We start from the raw sequence: 21637 nt of genomic DNA, 5'->3' as shown, positions 1-21637 counted from the left end.
GTTGGCGTAGGTTTCCTTCATGCGCTGGTTTAAGGGACTGAGCTGAAGGAAAGTAAATAAATAAAGTGGACAAATTGACAAATATAGAGCTTTGTGTACTTGATGGCTTGATTTCCACTGTGTATCATTTTGAAAAAGTTAAACAAGTCCATAGAGGGAAACAATAGCTACGTCAAAAACAAAAAAGACAGAAATGTCCATGAGGATGCACAAGGGATGAGGGAAATCAACTGAATCATTTCGAAAGACACAGTTGACTTAAAGTATAAACTTTCATTTGAAGTTGTACGTTCTATTTATAGAAACTACATTAAAAATAAATTTAGATTCTTATTTAAAATCATTAATATATTTACAAACATATTGAGAGTGTAGGAAGACTAATGGGATTTTTTATGGAAGTTGGTGGAGCTACAGATATTTATTTTCAAGAGTTCACACTTAGCTGATGATCAATATAGCGTAATTAGCATGCTGTCCTGGGACAGAGCCCTGAGCTCGTAATATTCTCGAGCCCAGGGTTCCCTCCAGTTAGAAGGGCGAGAGGGGAGTTCAAGCTCAGGTAGGTCTCGAAGTCCCCTGCTTGTTGTGAGAAGTGTAAAATAAGGTTGTCTTGGGTAAAAATTTGGTCAATTGGCTATGGAGTATGTTTTTAGACGGTGGGAGGCAACAGTGCTAGCCACTGGGCTGCCGCGTCGCCCTATCGGAACTATCAGTCGCCCTATCGGAACTATCAGTCGCCCTATCGGAACTATTTAGTCGCCCTATCTTGTGGGAAGTAGGGGAGAAAGGGGGGAAAACTTCAAGACGAAAATAACTGAAGTGAAAAGCTCTGGTTATTTATAATGCGTCCATAATCATCCAATAGGGCAGATTACGGAGCTAAGGAGGTGCCAGCAGTGTTGATCAAAAGCACGTGATCCTCTCGCAATTAGTTCATAAATAAACTGCACTTATCCATTACTCTGATTGGTGGAATGTTCTAAACAGCATCATGGGTAATGTAGTTTTTCTGCACAAACTTAGCTTTCCATGCACTGCTTTAGGAAAGTGTGTGGAGCTACTGACATCTACTGTATTTTATTATTTGCTTTAGTTGGTGGAATGTTCTGTACAGCATCATGGGTAATGTAGTTTTTAGCTTTTGAAATAGATCAAAATGTTACAAATACAACTGACAAACAACATTAGAGTGGTCTGTCTTTATCTTGGCTTCATCAGAATTTGTTAACATTAATAATAATAATCAAGCCATTTTTTACTGCCAGATGCTGATTATTGCATTTTATACACAAATGATAAAACCCCCTTACCTGGCAACGAGCGGATGAACTCAAACACTTCTTGCACATTCCATTTAGTGGGGTCACAGGGCAGGAAGTGCTGACTGAGGAGAGGAAGCTCTTCTGGTTCATTAGCAGCAACCACACCTTGAGAAACCACTGGCCCAGAGCTGGCAGCAGAGAGAGGGGAAGTGGCTTCCTCATAACTGGATATATCCGAACACGGACTCGACTCTCCCTGACTAGGCTGAGACTGAAGAGGTGATGATATAGATTCTCCCTGAGATTGCTGAGATACAGAAAGCCGCTGGAAAGATATAGATAAAGACACAAAAAGCACAATAATTATACAGTAACAAAAATAGGATGATTTGCTTTAAAGTCTGTGTGAAGCAATGTTTATTTTGCTAGCTCACATAGTTATTCTTAAAGTCAATAACTTTTTTTAATGACAAAGGTTTAATAAAAAACCCCAACAAGAATAATATAAATTCACAATAACTTAATCTACTTTGAATCAAAAAAGAAAAATAAGTAAATATGAATACTAATATTAAATAATACAGCAATAACATATTTGACTAATCTATAAACTAGATTCTCCAAAAAGTCATAGAATACTTTCCAAATAGACCAAAATATAGACCTTTTTCATGGCTGCTGCATGGAGGGCGCCATAGCGACCAGCTTCCAGTAAAATGCTAAAAACTTCTGTTTACAGCGTGTACAACTGGTAATTTGCGCTCCGAAAATTAGTTTCAATGATGTTTTTAAAGGATAACAGAGTGTTTTTGTGACAACACAACGAAATGTGTCTTTTAAAGCCGTTATAATCGGTCACATGTGGTTCAAGCGCATCAGAAATACGAGAAAAACGTTCTCCTAATTCACGTGTCTGCTGTCAGAAATACAGTGTGTGTGTGCGTTCCCGGCCTGTCAGCTGTTAGCTCAGCGGCTCTTTAACACACACACACACACACACACACACACACACACACACACAAACACACACACACACACACACACACACACACACACACACACACACACACACACACACACACACAGAGAGAGAGCAAACCAGAGCACTGGCATGAAACTTTACAGGTATGAAAGTCGTGCAATTTACAAAAATGACCGATAAAAGTCTGTTATTGATACTCTGCTGGCTGATTTGCGGTTTATTTTAATCGCGAGCCGTTTGCGTTTTATTTCGTGTGTTGTTTTTACCACGGTTTGTGTTTTTCTGTCATTTCGAAATGACACTAGCCTGTACTTTCACTTTGTCACAGTTATTAGATCAGTGTGTCAGTGGCACAGTACAGGCTACGTGTGTGTGTCAAACATTTTGTTGAATTACATTTGTTTGGGCTGGTTATATATTTGAAATAAAGAAAAAATGATGACTTTAGAGATGACAAGGCTTCATTTAAACTGCTGAAGATGCCGTCTGACAACGAGGGGAAAACGCCTCACAGCAGCTGTTTTCCATCCTATTAGATCGCATGTTTTAAATGATCAGTCAAGAAGATGGTGCTGATGGACAACAGTATTAGTTCAAATAGGATAAAAGCAGGTAAAATAAATTAAAACTATCGTTTCAAAGCTGTCCAAATGTGACTGTTTACACGCATCAGCTGCCGACCAGAAGTTCTTCATATTCTCCTTGCGCATACACGCAAAGCATAATGGGTAATTTTGCATTCCAAGAAAAATGTCTATATCAATTTTGTATTTAAAAAAATGGGTTATCTTTTCTAAGGCAAGGCAAAGATTTTTTTCAAGAACAAGCTTAAAGTCAGTAATTAATCAGTGCAAGCTAATCCACTGAAAAAAAGGTTTGTTTTGGTAATCTTCAATTAAAGTCTGACCATTTACATTTGCTTCTGGGTTTGGAGTGGCGATCCTTTGTTGACATCAACTTGAGGGCTTCCATAGCAACTGAATATCAATAACCTTAACCACACTCCTCTAGTTTGCTATGAGTAGAGCCATAGAGAGAGAGTGAGATGCACAATGCAACTTTTTTTAACAGTAACATGCTGAGTTACTGGCTGTGTCTGAAATCGTCAACTACTTAGTAGGTATTGCAATTTCAATTTAAATGTACAACTTAACTGTTAAAGAAGTATGTTCTGACAGTATAATTGTGAGTAGTATGAATGGAATTCGGACGTACTATGTACATCCGCCATTTTTGTGTCGCTTCACTCCCATTCATGAATTCTCTCGCGGGGCATCATGGGATAGCGCAGCGTGCAAAGGACGTGCACATCAGAATCTCGCCTGGAAGTAGTATGCCATCCGGGTACTTCTTGCATAATGATTTTTAAAATCTGTGAATTAGGACATACTACTAGACTCGCATACTGTTTTTAGCATACCATATAGTATGGAAGTATGCAGTTTCGGACGCAGCCATTGTTGAAGATGACTGTTTTGACACTTTTGAAAGAGATAAAGTTTCTAAAAATAAGATTGTGTATGTTTTAACGTTATTTAAAATTATTAAACACTTCCTGAAACTAATTTGAGTCTACATGGCAATCAAACCTTTTGGACTTGTCGCAAATCTCTCTCTCTCTCTATGGCTATGAGAGAACGATGCACAAAAGTAAGCCCTACTCAGTAATCCATTCTATTTCAGTATGAAATACATCAACACATTAAGATTAAAGTCTCAGCAACTTCCAGTTCATGCAGACTTTATTATATCTGGATAAAATAACTGTGGCATGCACAATTGGACCAAAGTAGCTGCTCACCTGCTTTTTGGCCTCCCTCCCTCTGGGACTATGAGACCTCCTCCTCCTCCACTGATTTATCTGATTAGTCGATTTAGTTCTGTCTGGGCGGAACAGACCAACCCGCTTCGTGCAACTTACACTGTACCTGATTAAGAGATCATACTGATTAAAACGACTGCAAAACACATCAATATACTATTGGTTTACATTTTGACGTTAACTAAATGAGCAAATTATTAAAGCATTAGATTTAGTGTTGTATCTCTTACCTTTTAGCACAGACCATGGAACAGAAACGCTTTGAGCGTTTAAACTTGTGGGCGAAATCCACCCATCCACAGAGCTCACATGTGAGCTTGGGCTTCTCTGTCTCCTCCTCAACTCTTGTGTCTGATGGTGAAAAATTTGTAAGGATTAAGACATACAGTTGAAGTCAGAATTATTAGTCCTCCTGTTATTTTATTTATTTGCTTGTTTATTTATTTATTTAATATTTCTAAAATAATGTTTACTAAAGCAAATTATTTTTCACAGTATTTCCTATAATATTTTTCTTCTTTGTTTTATTTTGGCTAGAATAAAAGTAGTTACAATTTTTTAAAAACATTTTAAGGTCAATATTATTGGCACCCTTAAGCAATATTTGTTTTCGATTGTCTACAGAACAAACCATCATTATATAATGACTTGCCTAATTAACCTAGTTAAGCCTTTAAATTGCACTTAAGCTGAATACTAGTATCTTAAATGTCTAGTCACAATATTATGTGCTGTCATTACTATAAAACAAATCTGTTATCTCCACCTTTAAGATTCATAAAATTTCTTATCACTTATATAATCGTAGCGCATCATTTGTTCAGGTTTCTAATCTTTAAAAACTGCACCATGACACATAAAAAGATCATGTGTTTTGGAAAAACAAACAAGTCCTCCAGTATTTGTTGTATTTGAATGTACTCAATGAAATGTCCACCTTGTTGTCCAGCCTCCTCTGTGTCTGAGTTTGTGGCACTGAGGGAGTTGCTGCTGGCCGTTTTCTCTGGATCTGAGGGCAGCTGCGTGTCTGGTTTTTTGGGGCTTTCGGCCGCCACCGGAGGTCTTTCCACCTGACAATACAGTACACAGAAATAATGATATTAGGGTGATAATGATAACTCTCTGAGCACCTCCTGCTTGGCGATTCTCTCACTCTTCAAAAGCCATTGGTTTTATTCAATGGGGCCTTCTCTGTTATATACCCAGGTTATGGGATGCGCTTCCACACTAGCTAGCTTAAGGAAGATGTAAAAAACACATCTTTTTAGGCCAGCAATTTTAAATTCTTGATCATTTTAATGGGTGATGTGGTGGCGCAGTGGGTAGCACAATCGCCTCACAGCAAGAAGGTTGTGGTTCGAGCCTCGACTGGGTCAGTTTTTGTGTGGGGCTTGCATGTTCTTCCCGTGTTCACGTGGGTTTTCTCCAGGTGCTCCGATTTCCCCCACTTTCCAAAGACATGCGCTATTGGTGAATTGGGTAAGCTAAATTGGCCGTAGTGTATGTGTGTGATTGAGTGTGTATGGGTGTTTCCCAGTGATGGGTTGCATCTGGAAGGGCATCCGCTGTGTAAAACGTGCTGGATGAGTTGGCAGTTCATTCCGCAGTGGCTATCCCTGATTAATAAAGGGACTAAGCCGAAAATGAATGAAATGAATAAATAATTCTAATGTGTTTATATATTATAATTCTTCGATGCTGAATCCTTGTATTTTATTGCATGTTTGATTTATCTGTTGTTGTAGCTCTTCTGGTTTTATATATACATAAAAAAACATTATAAATAAAATGTATTATTATTATTGGTTGGAATATGCAGACAATTCTCTACAATGTTTAATGTTTATATTTGAAAATCATGTTTAAAATAAAATGAATTAATAATAATAATTATTATTATTGGTAGTAGTAGTCTCTTTATTATTATCATTATTATATTATCATTTTTATTACTACTAACAAGTAACTAACTGAATAATAATAAACTGGAATTAGTATAGCTATTGTTGTATTAAAAATACAAATAGTAATATTAATTCACAAAACATTATTATTACGAGTAGTGGTAGTATTATTTGTGTTGTATTATTTCTACTACTATAATTATTTTACCTACTAAGAAGTAAATCACTAAAAAATAATTTTATGTTGTATTAAAAAACTATAAATAGTAATACTATCCTAATCACTTTAATAACATAATAAAATAGAATTGTAAAGGATTATTATTATTATTAATATTATTATTATTACTACTAATAATAACTAACACCAATGTATTTAATCATATTATTATCATTAAGCTATCATTATTATAAATAATTTTTATAGCTAATTAATTGAAGACGATCATCATTTTTATTGTTATCATTATTAGGATTTGTATTACCAACTTCATTAAATAATAATACTAATAATAAATAATAAGCCGGAGCCGGAAACACTTCCCAAAAGATATCATAATTTGAACGACATCTACACTTATGTTGGTCTGTTTTTTAGTATTTCCGAGGTTTCCATAATCCTAGACGAGGCTGTATCCTGGGCAGATGCTGTGGCGGTCATGGAGGAGTAGAGAAGATGAAACTGATCCCTGTAAGACTCCAGTGACAGACAAGTCTTCGAACTGATCCCGTGGCCCAGCCTGTACACCAGCCGGTGACCTTCTCGCACCTGCAGCTTCTCCACATTGGGTGTCCAGGGTTCTTCAGCCTCCAGCACCTAGACTGCAGCTCTGCACAGGAAGTTTGGCCAGAGGAGAAATGGTCTTGCTCAACTGAGCCTGGTTTCTCTCTAAGTTTTTTTTCCTTCACTTTTGTCAATTGGTGAAGTTTGTTCCTCACCACTGTTGCCACTGACTTGCTTGGTTTGGGACTTGTGGAGTTGCGCATGGCTGGATTTGCTGTTCAGTGTAAAATAAAACCACACTGAACTGAACTAAATTGAACTTTAACTCTGAAAACTGGACTGACACAGTTTCAGTTTACTAGGTCTTCTATGTTAAGCTGCTTTAACACAATCTACATTGTAAAAGCACTATAGAAATAAACATATATTGAATTAATCTAACATATTATAATTTTAAGAACAATAATAATAATACATTTGATCATCATAACTTACAGGGAATGGCTCGGCTCCCTCCTGGATAACAAAGCCCTCAATGACATGCGTCAGAACATGTGGTTTCACTATGGCTTGAGGTGGTTTGTTCTCTCCGTTTTGTGTGGTATTTCCCATCACAGCTGCCGGCGGAGGCTCACTGGAGACTGCGGAGGTCATGCTGGATGTCAGCTGTGCTCCCGTGGGCTCCCGCGCCGTTTCCACTGAGCCTGAAGGAGAAGAAACAAGAGCATCACCACCGCGACCACAACAGCAGCACAAACATCACAGAGGAAAACCTGCTGGTGCTGGAAATAAGCACGCGAAACTGTGCTTTCTTTTGGGAATCTTTTTTTAAGCACAACATTTTCCTGAAAATACTACAACCAGCCAAAAAGAAGGGATTTTTCATGGAATAACATGTACCCTATATAATCAGCCAAATTCTGTAATTCATACTGTAACATTTTGTGAATTTGCAGCTGAAGCAGACATTTAAGGTCTTAAAATATGTAGTGGAATTTATTGTGCTGACAGAAAAAAGCACTATGAAAACATTCCAAAGTGTTTTTGTCTGCCTTAAGGAAAAGAGTATCTCTTAAATCATCCACTTTTTCGGTAATGTTTCGGTAGTTTGTGTAATACATGTGAATCAAGTTTATGTGTTTATTTAAATTACATCTAATTTATTCATCAAATGTATTTACGTTTTCAGTGTTCTGTGGGCTATTTAGTGTATTCAGACCTCATTAGCTATTTCGGCTTACTTTAGGTCAAACTATGCATCTAATTTGACTTTATTTTTAGGCTACTGTATATGTAGAAACTAACACAATTTAATTTATGACAATTCAGTCTTGTGGACTCTTAAGAGGGTCGCACACCAGAAGCGCAGCTTGGCGATGCGCCGTGTTGCACCATGCAGCACCATGCATTTTAGAATTCTAAACATAGGTCTCTGTCTAGGGTTGGGCCGATAGACGATGCCATCGTCCATTGGCGATGGCTGACAGACACCACGATCCTCCGCCCCGCGTCTATTGCAAATCCGCTCGTGAAAAATAGACACTCAGGCCTTGTTTACACTAATAGTTCTTTAAATGGCATTTTAGAATGAAAACGATCCACATCCACTCTGGCGTTTTACCTAGCATTTGAGCAGACCTCCTTCCACACTACTGCTGAAAACGCACATCACGTGACCACACACACACACACACACACACAGATTGTCATGCGCTCGAGACAGTCAGTCAGCGGGTCAGTAGACTGGTTCAGTCTTTTGATTCCACGCTTGTACTTAGAAATTTTAGCGAAAATCTCAGATCCTGTTGGCTGGCTCCTGTTGGTTGTGCATCTTTTTTACCAACCAAGTTTGTCGACGCCATTATAATGACACCGATCACTCTGCCTATTCACGAGTCCCGCGGAAAAAGTGATTGACAGGTGCTAATTATGTGTGTAACTTATCTGTATTCATTTATGATTTGGTTGGGTAAAACAAAGACCATGCGGGTCAGGTGGTTAAAATGGTAGGCTACAAATAATTAATTTGTTATGAATTAATTATTCAGAATTAATTCACCGCCGCCAATGACAAAGATGCCATCGTCCATGGCGATATTTCATATTAGACATCGTACGATCCCAAATTGGTCGACATTGCCTTACCCTATTTCTATCAGGGTACACACACCGGTGCCGCAAGTCGGCGGCTGTCCGCAGCGCTCAGCCACGACTCAGGACACTGTTCATATTTCTGCCACGCCACAGAGCACCATCTAAATAGTTTCATTTTAAATATCGTGCGAATGTGTGCGTCTGGTGTGTGATACTTCCAACTGTCATGTGTGCGCAGTGCTGAGTTCCGCATCCGGTCTGTGACCTGCTTTATGGTGTCTATCGGTGCTCTAAATTTGCCGGTTTCAGACTGTTGAACGACTTTTTTTCTAGCATAGATGAATTCACAATGGTAAGAACCGTTATAGGAGTGGTCACATGGATATTTTTGATCGTAGCACGATAACCTCACAGCAAGAAGGTCCTTGGTTCGAGCCTCGGCGGGGTCAGTTGTCATTTCTGTGTGGAGTTTGCATGTTCTCCCCGTATCCGTGTGGGTTTTTTTCCCCAGGTGCTCCGCTTTCCCCCACAATTTGCACCCTGTCTTAAAAGCTGGTTTGCAGGTAATCATAGTTGATTTAAGATTCTAGAAGTGTCTAATAATAATGTTTTTTTTAGCATTATTGGCTTTTTCATGTTAAACACATTATTTAATATCTTTAATGAAACACAAAATCAGAAATAAAAATTGTGTTAAAGCAATAATTATACACAAAAGCTTTGTAATGTGAAGAAAGGTTTGTTTAAATAAGGTCATGTGATTTTTACGTCAATGATCCGTGCGCGCGATTTACGCCATTTTTAATTTAACTGTTGTCAGAAGAGATCAACACGTGAGAAGATTATCAGTCAATAACGACTAAAATTTCACTCTCACACAAACCTATTAAATAACCAGAATAGGCTAAATGTTCAATTAAACATAACGTTTACTGTTTATTGTTACTAATAAGCCGTCAGAGAACATTACTTTATTTAAAAACACTTTTTCTCAAACGTCAATGAGGGCAAGTGCAAAATTCATTGTGTTTGTGTGTGAAAACTACATCTCAACGCCAACTTAAAAATACACATCTTAACACTTTCTGCGAGCAAAATAGTCCATGTAACGTTACTATTTTACAGGTTTATCGTCACTGTGTGAATAAGCCGTCAGAGAACACTTAAAAAGAAAACACTCCTGAAACGTCAATGAGGGTGAGTACATAATATCATTCTGTATGTGTGTGTGTGTGTGTGTGTGTGTGTGTGTGTTAAACATCCCATCATCACCTACTTAAAATACACGTCTTCTGTTAAACCCTTTCTGCGAGTAAATAGCTCACGTCAGTCGCGTCGCGTTTTAAAACAGCGCGTCTCAGTACAATACAAACTACTGCCATCAAAACACACTGTAGCAGCTTACCGACAAAGCGCAATAAGAACTCATTTCCCACAGGGGCGCACTTCAGTTCCGCTTCAAAACACGGAGGAAGCCTCATAATGATCCACACGCCTGTTTCGCTGATATAAAGAGTGAATTTCCAGTGCGGGCTTTTCTACTACGCCACACATGCAGTGAGTGAGCTGCGCCTTTTCTAGTACTCCACTCCCACGCACAGGCACCGCACACTCTGCCAGAAAGGCGGTTCAGTCTTTCCCTGGATGGCAGCAGAAACAGCCTCAAGTGGCAGGTCACATGACTCTCTGGTGGTTTACAGACTTTTTCAGTGTCCTTTATAATGCACGCTATATTATGCATCGTCTGAAGCAAGAATTGCAGCTTGTCTCTTGTGCAATTCCTCTGGTTGTGTTTTTGCCATTCTAGAAATTCATGTTACTGGCCCACTGTCAGTTCTGGCCATATTACTGTAACATTCTTGGGAAATGCACGCCCCCATATCTGCCTCCTTCTTTGACAAATTTGGTTCAGTGTGTGGGAGTTAGAAGCCTTTTGTTTTAATGCATGTGATTGTTTTAGTCTATTTTGACATTCAAGGCTGTAGGCTATCGAATGAATGTCATTTGTGGTAGATAATAAGTAAATGACAAAACCGAAGTGCAAGCAAATATTTTAAGCAAAACGGTCTCTTAAAAGAGGCTTTTTAGGTTGTAAATGATAAAATATACAGTTCAGAAGGTCAGCCATCATTTGTTTTACTATACCACTTTTGTAATATATTGACTTTTATGTTTTTATTGCATTCATATTTTAGAACTATTATGTTTTATATTTTACTGGTTGGCGTGCCACAGTCGTTCATTATAATCTAGAGATTATAACATTTACACAGGTTGTAAATATTTTATTATCAAAAGCTATTTTTAATAATTTATCCAAATTGTTTGTTTATTTATCATTTTGTTTAATGTATGTGCACATTTAGAGGTGTACAGTGTTGGCAAAACAGTTTATCTCTCCTAATTATTACTGTAATTTGTGTGCTATTATTTATTTATTTATTGCTGGTACGCGACGTAGTGGCTCAGTAGGTAGTGCTGTCGCCTCACAGCAAGAAGGTCGCTGGGTCGCTGGTTTGAGCCTCGGCTCAGTTGGCGTTCTGTGTGAAGTTTGCATGTTCTCCCTGCGTTCGTGTTGGTTTCCTCCGTGTGTTCCGGTTGAGTAGGCTAAATTGTCCGTAGTGTATGAGTGTATGTGTGGATGTTTCCCAGAGATGGGTTGCGGCTGGAAGGGCATCCGCTGCATAAAAACATGCTGGATAAGTTGGTGGTTCATTCTGCTGTGGCGACCTGGGATTAATAAAGGGACTAAGCCGACAAGAAAATGAATGACTGAATTGCTGGTACTAGGGATGCTCCGATCAGCATTTTTTCTCTCTAATATTTTAAGCAAAAATTTCCATAAACCCGTTGAAACATCTTTGACTACATTAAACTTTTCTTCCAATGTCTTAAATAAATGTTTAATGTATATATATAATGCTGCTCAAAAATAAAGGGAACTCTTAAACAACACGATGTAAGTGTTTCCTTTATTTATATAGCAAAAAATATTCAAAACTAACTACAGTATCTATGGATACCTGCACTTCTTTATTTAATAATGTGCGTCAGAATGAAATGGTTTGGGTGCATGTACTAGGGATGCTCCAATCAGGATTTTTGGAGCCGATACCGAGTCCCGATTCCTTGTGGAAGATGGTGATCGGCCGATGCAGAGTAACGATTCTAATGCTTCAAGGTTTATATAACTTTAACATTGCATGAAGCACATTTTCCCTCTAAGTATGATTCTTAAGTGGAGTGTTCTCCTTTCCTAAATGAATAAATGAAGGATGTTGCATATAATCACGTCTCTAGTTACCATTTAGTGTGGACAGAACCAGCTTTACAGAAAATAATAGATTAAATAGATAAGAGAATTGTAAGAAAAATAACTTACAATGCAATTTGGAAACATTGCAAATGATGGAAAAATAATTCAACATGCCTCAATGAATAAAAAGTTTGGAGTGCATTTTTGATGCATAAGAATTTAAAATGCATCTTACACTTACACACTTACAATTGGTTTATGTGATCGGCCAGATAAGCAAAACTGATCAAGTCATAAAATGTGATTAATGGCTGATACCAATCTCCGGCTGATCGATGGGAGCTTCCCTATCTGGTACCTTAAGTTTTTAGCCCTGACACTCAATCAAAACAACTGACTGCCTTCATGTATGGATCATTAAACCATTGACTCAGATGATTTGTTCAAAAACAGATTCAGGAAAGAAAGTGTAAACAAAAATAAAATAACTAAAAATGATGTCTAAATTAAAATATTAAAGAGACCATGTGAAATCTAAATGTTCTTGATGATTGTTTTCTGCACTGTTGTATAAAATAAACACTATTGTTTCTGTGATATTATTGATCTTATTTAGGGAGATAGTTCACCCAATAATTTAATTTTATCACCATTTTCTCACACAAGTAGTTTTTTGGGGGGAAAGTTGGAAAGCAGCAGTCATTAACTAATATGCAATCCTAATATGCAAGTCAATGGCTGCTGCTTTCCAACTTTCTCCAGTGTTTAGCAAAAGAAAGAAATTGGTTTTGAAGTGGATGATAAGTAAATGATGACAGACTTTTCCATTTTTTGGGTGAACTATCCATTTAAAAATGGGTCGTTACAGATATCTCACCCTTCCAAAACTAATTTTTGAGAGGTAAATATAATAGATAACAATATATATTTAAATACCTCATCTTAAAGTTTCCATTTCTCTAATGTTTTCAGCCAAAAATTCTACAAACCTGTTATAACGTCTGACTACACAAAACATTTCTTCCAATGTCTTAAATGTTAAATGTATTTATTTTACTGCTCAAAAATAGCTGAAATACTTAAAAACAGTGTAACTCCAAGCGTTTACTTAATTTTTTGAGCGGTTATATCAAAAGTATTCAAGACCAACTAACTATGGATACCTGAACATCTTTATTTAATAATGTGTGTCAGAATGAAATGGTTTAAGTACAGTTTCCTGACAAGTGATATGTGTTCATAGCCCCAGAAGGCCTCACGGCATCTCCAATAACTGCGGCGATTTGCACTACAGGTATTTTACTGCGCTTTTTGTGTAATTCTAACTGCATTTAAATAGGATTCATTATATAATCAATACTTTTAGTCTCTTTGGACGCAGGGCTGGGTGATAAAATTTGTATCAGTATTTATTGACCGAACACCATTGTCAATAACAATAAAAAAAGTTTGGCATGAAGTTTTGGTATGATGGCTATAGTTTTAATAAAATGAGGCTGCTAAGCGCGCCTTGGAAGGAATGCTAGTGAGCGTATGGTGTTTGTCACTTCCAATGGAGGGGTGCAAATTGCATGATGTCCACATGGTGTGCAAGCAGTGCGCACGTGACGCACATGCATTTTCCAGATACACTTTGTTAAAAACATTTGAACTTTTCCGAATGCCTCGAGTGCACCGTGGTATATGCAGGTAGGCTAATCTGCTTCACACTTTGTATGGAATATACACATTTCAGTTATAACGGCAGACTTATTTTCTCAGAAAAACACAGCGCACCCAAACACTGCAGTGCTTATTACTTTTCTCCATAAACTTGCATTTCAGCTACAGCAATGGACTTTGTCATCCTCTGAGAAAACAGTTACAAGAGACGCCATAGAAAATAGTGCAGGAAATTCGCTTGTGCCTTTTACGTGTGAGTTTTGGGTTGCGTCATTGTCACTTCAGGTCAGAATAAAAACACACATTAAAATGAGTGCCGTATAGAAGCAGTGAGGAGATTGTAAATAAAAAAGTATGTAAAGATGTCGCCAGAGGGGCTTTTTGGTTTCTTTTTTTGTGCATCTCTGCCACTAACACGCCATCTGAATGATTTTGTAGCATTGGGGTAACATAGTCATTCAACTTTACATTTTGCAATATTGCAGTATGTATTTTAATAATGATGGTTGGTTTCTGAATTGAAAGCTCAGATTTGATTATCTTACTTTGTGTTGTTGACAGAGTTTGTGGTTTACTGTATCATTTTTTATTTACACCATAAGGTTTGCTTTGATTGTTCAGTATTTACGCTTTACCATTGCATACACTTTGTAACATTCTATTAATCATGTTTGGGAGTCTCTTTAACACTTATGTTTATTTTATTATAAAGAGATGAGATGTTTTGTTTAAATATTTTTGTTTTTGACTATAAAAACTATTTGCTTTTGTAATGTTGGTAAATTTAAGTGGTTAAATAAAAAAAATCCTAATATTCCTAAACATATTTAAAAAAAATACTCAATAATTATCTATATCGAATTATATGAAACATGATATCATGATAATTTTATTTTTTAATATCGCCCTATCTGGACATATTTTTTTGTTTTTAATAAAGTGAGTGACATACTCAACAATTACACAGTTGTAAACGATGAATGTCATCACCCCAAGTGCACAGTTAAACACTAATGTAAAACATGCAATATAAGATTAAACAACTTTAATTATTTTCATTTAAGAGTAATTGGGCACTTGCGCACAAACATAAACTTTCTCAAATAAAATCATTGTTGATGCTTGCATTGATTAAATAAAATATACTTTACAAATATTGACTTTCAATGCACTGTACCTTGTGTTTGAGACGTAGCATTAACAGTGTCAGCTTTGGATTGTTCAGGTGGGTCGGTGCCTTGGGTTGTAGTAGATGGATGGATTTGTACTGGTGGGCAAATCTCTCTTAAGACCAAAGAGGTGGGCTTCTCCTTGTCATCCTGAGCAAGCCTTGAAGCCTAAATAATATAAAAGTGCTTACTTGCCTCAGAGTTGGATAGAGTAAAATGGATAGTTCACTCAAAAATGAATGAATTTATGAGTTTCTTTATTCGATCAAAAACAAAAGAAGATATTGAGGGAAAAAACTAACCATTGACTTCCATAGTAGGAAAAACAAAAACTATGGAAGTCATTGGTTACAGGTTTCCAGTTTTCGTCAGAAAAACTTTGTGTTCTACATTAGAAAGAAACACATACAGGTAGTAAAGAGTGAGTTAATGATGACTTTTGGGTGAACTATCCCTTTAATGTACAATAAGGCAGTGGTGAGAGTAAATAGCAAGTCTCTTACCTGGTTCTGTGCTGGTTGTATTTGGAGATTGATGGCTGTCAGTTGGACCGGCTGAGCTTTAGCATGGGCCAGAGCTGTGTGTGCATGGTGGCTTACGGTTGAATGGAAGATGGTGGCCTGTTGCGTTTGAGCTGATCCCTGGTTGTGAAGTGCTGGTTTGGGTAAAACTGGAATGATGCCCGTTACGGTTGAGGTCTGGGCGGAGCTCGGGATACCCAGCGAGGCTGTTTGTTGGTGGGGCTGGATGGAGGCGGTCTGTAGTAACTGAGGTTGGCTTCTGGAGGTGGGAGTGGCTTGAGGTTGAATGACAAACTGTTGAGGTTGTTGCTTAATCAGAGCCTGGGGCTGGATTTGAGCATAGGCTGGAACGAGAAATACAGACAACACTTAATAGTACATATCGCTTTGCATCACTGCACATTTAAATGACAGGAACTTCATAAACGTTGATGGGTGAATTCCTAACTTAAGCTGCACATGAAGTCATGAAAAACATCCAAAAAAATGTATATCAGTTTGTTATACATATTTTTAAACACAGATTTGTTAAACTTAAACAGGTGGCACGGTGGCACAGCAAGGTCTCACAGTTAAGGTTTGAGTCCCGGCTGGGCCAGTTGGCATTTTTGTGTGAAGTTTGTTGGCATGGGTTTCCTCTAGGTGCTCCGGTTTGCCACACAGTCCAAATGGGCTACAGGTGAAATGTGTAAGCAAAATTGGCCCTAGTGTATGAGTGTGTGTGTGTGTGAATGAGTGTGAGTACGATACTTCAATCAATCGGCCGGAGATTGGTATCGGCCGATAATCACTTTTTATGACTCGATCACTACTCAACAATCTGGCCAACCTCATGAACCGATCGCAAGTGTTTGGGACATGTTGAATTGTTCTTCCATCATTGCAATGTTTCCAAATAGCATTTTTAGTTTTTTTTTTTTTTTCTGTAAAGCTGCTTCTGACCATGGCATGTTCACACTAGATGGTTATAATAGACCTGTTTAGGGGATTATGTGCAACATTCTTGCTTTATTCTCTTAGGTAAGGAGAAATCACTTAAGTATCATACTTGTGAAAATGTGCTTTATGCGTTATAAAGCTTAAAGCATCAGGATCTGTACTCTGTATCGGCCGATCACCATGACAAGGAATTGGTTCTCATTATCGGCTGCAAAAATCCTAATCAGAGCATCCCGAGCTGGAATAGTTGGGGCTTCAATCTCCTGTGGCGACTCCTGATAAATAAGGGTCTAAGCCAAAGGTGAATGAATGAACAAATGTATCTGTAACAGAAACTAAAAACATATTGTATCAGATCTGCAACGTCACTTTAAAAAGTTAATGTGAAAAAAAGTTGCATGTTTTTACCATGCTTTTACTGCATTTACTCTATTTTGATTAATTAAAAACTAGCTGCTTCTTCTCCATGTGAACACAAACAGAAAAAAAAACGGAAGCAGTAAACTGTCGCATAATAAAAGCTGTGCTGCTTTCGTTTCATGCTCATAGTTAAAAAAAACTATGCATGAATCACACCTAAAGAAACTATGCAAAATATATGTAAAAACAATTAAAAATGAAGCATACTTCAAAGAACACCAAAGCAACAGAAATTATTTCGTTTCATTTGAAATAATTTTACATGCATAAATTCAGTGGTTAATGTTACAACCTCAAGCAGATGTTTTGTCAATAGTTTTTAAATCCATATTAAATTGACAAATTAAACTTCAATTTTATCCATAGGGTGACAGGGTGGTGCATTGGCTAAGTGACGTTGTAGCTGTCTGTCGCTGTGGGTGGCAACCTGCAGCAAATGCAGTCTGTGTACAGCACGGAGAATACACCCAGCCTTTGAGCGAGCTAAGAGAGGATCACTTGAGCTCTACTGGTGCTCCTATTGGCTGCCACTCAAGAAAGTCACTCTTCATTTGTATAAAGTTGAAGGATTCTCAACTTTGTCGCATCACTCAATGCGCCACCTGGTCTCCAACGGTCGCTGTCGCTCGTATAGACAGATTGTCGGAAGTAGCTCGCTCTACGTTGAAATAAACAGTCGCTTGTCAATCGCCACTGCAAGTCACTTGTAGAGTAAATGAGGCTTAAATCATATGCTGGATAAGTTGGTGGTTCATACCGCTGTGGCGCGACCCCTGATGAATAAAGGGACTAAGCTGAAGGAAAATGAATGAATGTTATCCATAACCATCCAAATTAATCCATTTTAATTTGTCAAAATGTCTTTGTTTTTTATTGTTATCCCCACAAAAGGTTAAGCTGTTTTAATCAAATGGTAAAAATGCATCTTATTAAACATCTCTGTAAATACATAGTATTTTATTAAATATGTGTGCAGTATTATTTTTATTTCTTGTTCTCTGTTTTCTCTTTAGTTGTGTTGGTTTGGTCTTGCTGCTTTCTTCAGTAATATTGTGCATAGGTTTTCCAGTACTCTGTATCTAGGACTACAGTGGAAACTGGATGAGTTTTAAAATTATGATTAAGTGTTTGACTGGAGGACTCACAGGAAAGTGTGTTAAAATGTAATGTTAACTCAGCAGGAGAACACTCAAACACACAAAACCTTAAGAGTTGGGCATGGTGAGATCACAACCTCAAGTTTATGAGCGGTAAAGGAATCTGAACTGAAGAACTCCAACTGTCTGGAAAGTAAGCTAGCATGTGGCTTTTATGCTTATATATACAGTACGTGTGTGTGTGTGTGTTCTGTCACATGAAAAATGCGCACCGGATACAAGAAGCAGACGTCAGGAACAAATACAGGCCTTCTCTTAAGACTGTTAATAGCAAACAGAAAAGGTTCAGTGTGGGAATGTTCTTCCGTCTAATGTGAATGGTGTGGGATGGTGTGTTCAGATGACTCAATCCTCTGTGCTCACATTCTCTCTGTCTTTCTTTCTCCCGGATGTTCAGAATAAGGAGTCGATGAGTTATTCCCTGTAGAGCGCAACCCTGGAAAACCCCAAAATTTCCTGTCGAACGTTCAACTACATGCAAAGCGACAACACATAAGACATTAAAACAAGCACATGTAGGGCTGAAGACACACAAGGTTGGCTTTTTATCACACGTTTGACCTAATCAGATCTCTTAAATATTTCAGATGCTTCTCGATGGCCTTAAATAAAGACCTGGCTTTCATTTTAGAAGTGATTGGTACTCGGCTTAACTTCATTAAAGTGGATAGCACAATACAATGTGAGAGAAGATCATATTTAGTCTCTAATAAGAAACTTAAAGTCAGTTGATGTGAATAAAAAAACATGGAAGATTTAAGACAAGACGTTTAATGTCCTGTTTACTTATCTGAAACTTTTAAAAGTCTCTTTAAATACCTGGTAGTCAGTTTTTAATCAGATTTTTACATTCATTGGCACTTGTCTTGAAGTGTGCTAAATAATATTAGACCCTGGAGCGCTTCCTCCTTTGGAAGAGATTAGTACTCTGCTTTACTTTATTAAAGTGGACCTATTATTGTGTTATTTTAAAGGTTTGCCAGAAACAAAAGGCCTACATTTTCTAATCCTGCATACTTTAGGGCAGTATTGATGGTGTTGATTTTACCATATGTGTTCGAGCCTGACGCTGACTATGAAACATTGGAATAACTTGTTGATCAACCTCGATCACAAGCATGACTTGAGCAAGACGATTCTTAGTGGCATTTTGTTTACTTTGTTGTATGGCTGTAATTCTTCTACCCTAACAAGCTATTGTACATAACCTGATCCAATTCCAGTAGTGTCAGAAGCTAATGAGGATTGTTGAAGAAATGGCACTAAAATAAGCTAAGATATAGCCCACAAATTTTAGATAAGGCGGCAAAATGCTATTACACAATTAAAGCCAAACTTTTACAGCTGCAATTGAATAGACATGTGAAAAGAATTAAAAATATAAATTATCCACATTACATTTAGATCACTTCCACTTTTCTGAGCCATTAAAGAGCAGTCTTTCAACAAGATTTTTGCTTATTTCTCATAATAAGTTTAGTAATTTTTTGTATTAATTTTCTGACCAGATAGTGGTATAAAATTCTGACAGTATGATAATCTTAGATAAAAATATCACGGTTTCATGGTTTGATGGTATTGTGATTACTACTCTAAAATATATTATTTTTAAATGTCTGGGTAAAAACAGGGCTTTTGCAGGTTTCATCACGTCAAATTTAAGACTTTTTAAGACCATTATGAATGACATTTCAGACTTTCAGATGGCAAAACGCGTAATGCATAATTTTCAGTATTAACCAGTTGAATTTTTTTTGTAACTGCCCCATTAAAATTCAAATTCTGTTATTTCTTAGCCACATATTTTAAATAATGGGTCAAAACAAGCAGACTCTAGTTATATACGTATATATTTTTATTAGCACAAACTTGCTTTTAAAAAAAGACAAGTTTTAAAAGCTATAATAAACAAAATTTTTGTTAATTTTGTTAAAAAAAAAAAAAAAATTTTTTAGATGGATTTGTTGGTTTTACCGATTGGCCATAGCTTTACATGGAAAACTTTTAAAAATTAAGACCTGTTTAAAAGTATTTAAGACCCACAACAGCATGTTTCAGTGAATTTAATGCTTTTTAAGGGCTTAAATTTGAACACAATATATTTTATTTTGAGAAACATTTATAATATTTTGGAGCAGTGAACATGTCAGGCTGGATAATGAACATGAATCACTGACTTCTGCTGTCTTCATTTGTTTCAAAAGCACAGATTTCTTTTTACAATTTAAAACGGCATCTTAGGATATCTTTTCTATCAGAGATACTGTTGTCCTAAAAAACTTTTTTAAAAAGTAAATAAAAAATCTTACACATACCTTAGAAACAGTATTGCTGAAAATTTTGGCAGTATTAAAACCTTGACTTTTTCAAACCACGGTATACTTTAAAAACGGTTATCATCCCATGTTGTATTCTGTAGAATAGTTTTATTTGATACACAAATGAGTATCAAAACTGGCTCTTTAAACGAAATGTTGTTCTCATTTTGACTTGTTCTTAAAGATAAAAAAAAAAACAAGTGAATGAACTCTCACAATTCTTAGCATCTTATTCTCAAGAGATCGCATTTACTCACAAATACTAAGAAGGTGAATAGCAAAATCTACATTCTAGTTGCCATAATTAACATGATTTAAAATCTAATATTCAGATTTGAAGAGCATTAGGATTTTTCCTAAAAGCAAACTGTGCTCAACTAAGAGAAATATCCTGGATGACTTTCCTGATCTGCGAACATCATTAATGCTCAAGAGGAAAACCGTGCATCATAACACACATCACATCAGCTCTCTGGAGCACAGAGCCATGGAAACTACATCCCAACACACACATGAGGTGGTGTTTTACTGTTCATCCCCACTGAGGCTGCACTGGATCCTCTCAAACACACTTGTTTAATCAAGTCAAAGCTTGTTCAAGCTTTATTCATTCTGTTATTTGCTTGCAAAAACCTTACACCTGCAAATGATCACTTCAATTACACAATACAATGTGAAAGAAATTCATGTTTTGTCTCTAATGAGAAACTGAAAGTGGATGTAAATAGAAAAACATGGAAGATTTAGGACATAAAGTTTAATGTCCTATTTATATATTTTTAACTTTCTAAAAAATAAAAATTCTTTAAATAGCCAGTAGTTCGTTTTTAATACTATTTTTATGGTAATTGGCACTTTTTAGGGTGCTAAATAATATTAGACTCTGGAGCACTTCCTCAATTGGAAGAGATTATTACTCAGCTTAACGCCATTAAAGAGGACTTGTGTTATTTTAAAGTTTTGTCTATCTTTTCAAATCCTCAGCAACTTTACTACATGATTTTGGGTATGCCTGTTACAATAAATAATATATTGACTTATCACACAACACATGAATATGACCTCAATTATTTTTGGTGATGCAATATATATCAACCATACATATAGCCACATTTTAGCTGACAGGAGCTATCAGGTGTCAATGTCAATATGATTAAAAACACTATACTATAAATTACTATAGTAATATTTATTGTTATCAATTTGTTTAGGATATCTGTTTTTACATTCTAATTCCAATGTCTAATTATTAATTTGTTAAAAGTACTATAATTGAAATATTCATAAGAATAAAATGTGTTTTTTGGAAGAGTCTACTTGCGTTATGATGCTATTATAGTGTCAAAATTGTCTTAAAATCAAATTGCGAGTTGAAGTTAATAGAAAAACATGGAACATTTAAGA

The 21637-nt window shown here is 36.7% G+C and overlaps 1 protein-coding gene and 1 long non-coding RNA gene across 11 annotated transcripts in view; one reads left to right on the top strand and one right to left on the bottom strand.

Annotated features, from left to right (window-relative positions):
• Positions 1 to 21637, bottom strand: part of phc2b (polyhomeotic homolog 2b (Drosophila)) — a 61810-nt gene that overhangs the window by 1879 nt on the left and 38294 nt on the right. For 8 of the 9 annotated variants that reach the window (XM_087255298.1, XM_087255300.1, XM_087255299.1 and 5 more), the window contains 7 exon segments: positions 15382 to 15743; positions 14887 to 15046; positions 7193 to 7401; positions 5007 to 5139; positions 4300 to 4420; positions 4049 to 4175; positions 1314 to 1590 (listed from right to left, as the gene is read on the bottom strand). In XM_087255298.1, the coding sequence (XP_087111424.1) occupies positions 1314 to 1590; positions 4049 to 4175; positions 4300 to 4420; positions 5007 to 5139; positions 7193 to 7401; positions 14887 to 15046; positions 15382 to 15743 (1389 nt within the window). 9 annotated transcript variants of the gene reach the window in all.
• Positions 9566 to 21637, top strand: part of LOC141386356 (uncharacterized) — a 45002-nt gene continuing 32930 nt past the window's right edge. Inside the window, exons 1-3 of one of the 2 annotated variants that reach the window (XR_015494151.1) lie at positions 9566 to 9798; positions 9917 to 9988; positions 17125 to 17744. This is a non-coding gene — a long non-coding RNA (uncharacterized LOC141386356). Of the gene's footprint in view, positions 9799 to 9916; positions 9989 to 17124; positions 17745 to 21637 lie in introns of those variants that run through there. The other variant, XR_015494150.1, reaches the window with a different exon arrangement.

This window comes from Danio rerio, chromosome 6, assembly GCF_052040795.2.
Source record: "Danio rerio strain M-AB ecotype USA chromosome 6, GRCz13ab, whole genome shotgun sequence".
Classification (NCBI taxonomy): domain Eukaryota; kingdom Metazoa; phylum Chordata; class Actinopteri; order Cypriniformes; family Danionidae; genus Danio; species Danio rerio.
The sequence above is the reverse complement of the archived record's forward strand: the minus strand, read 5'-3'. Positions and strand labels throughout refer to the sequence as shown.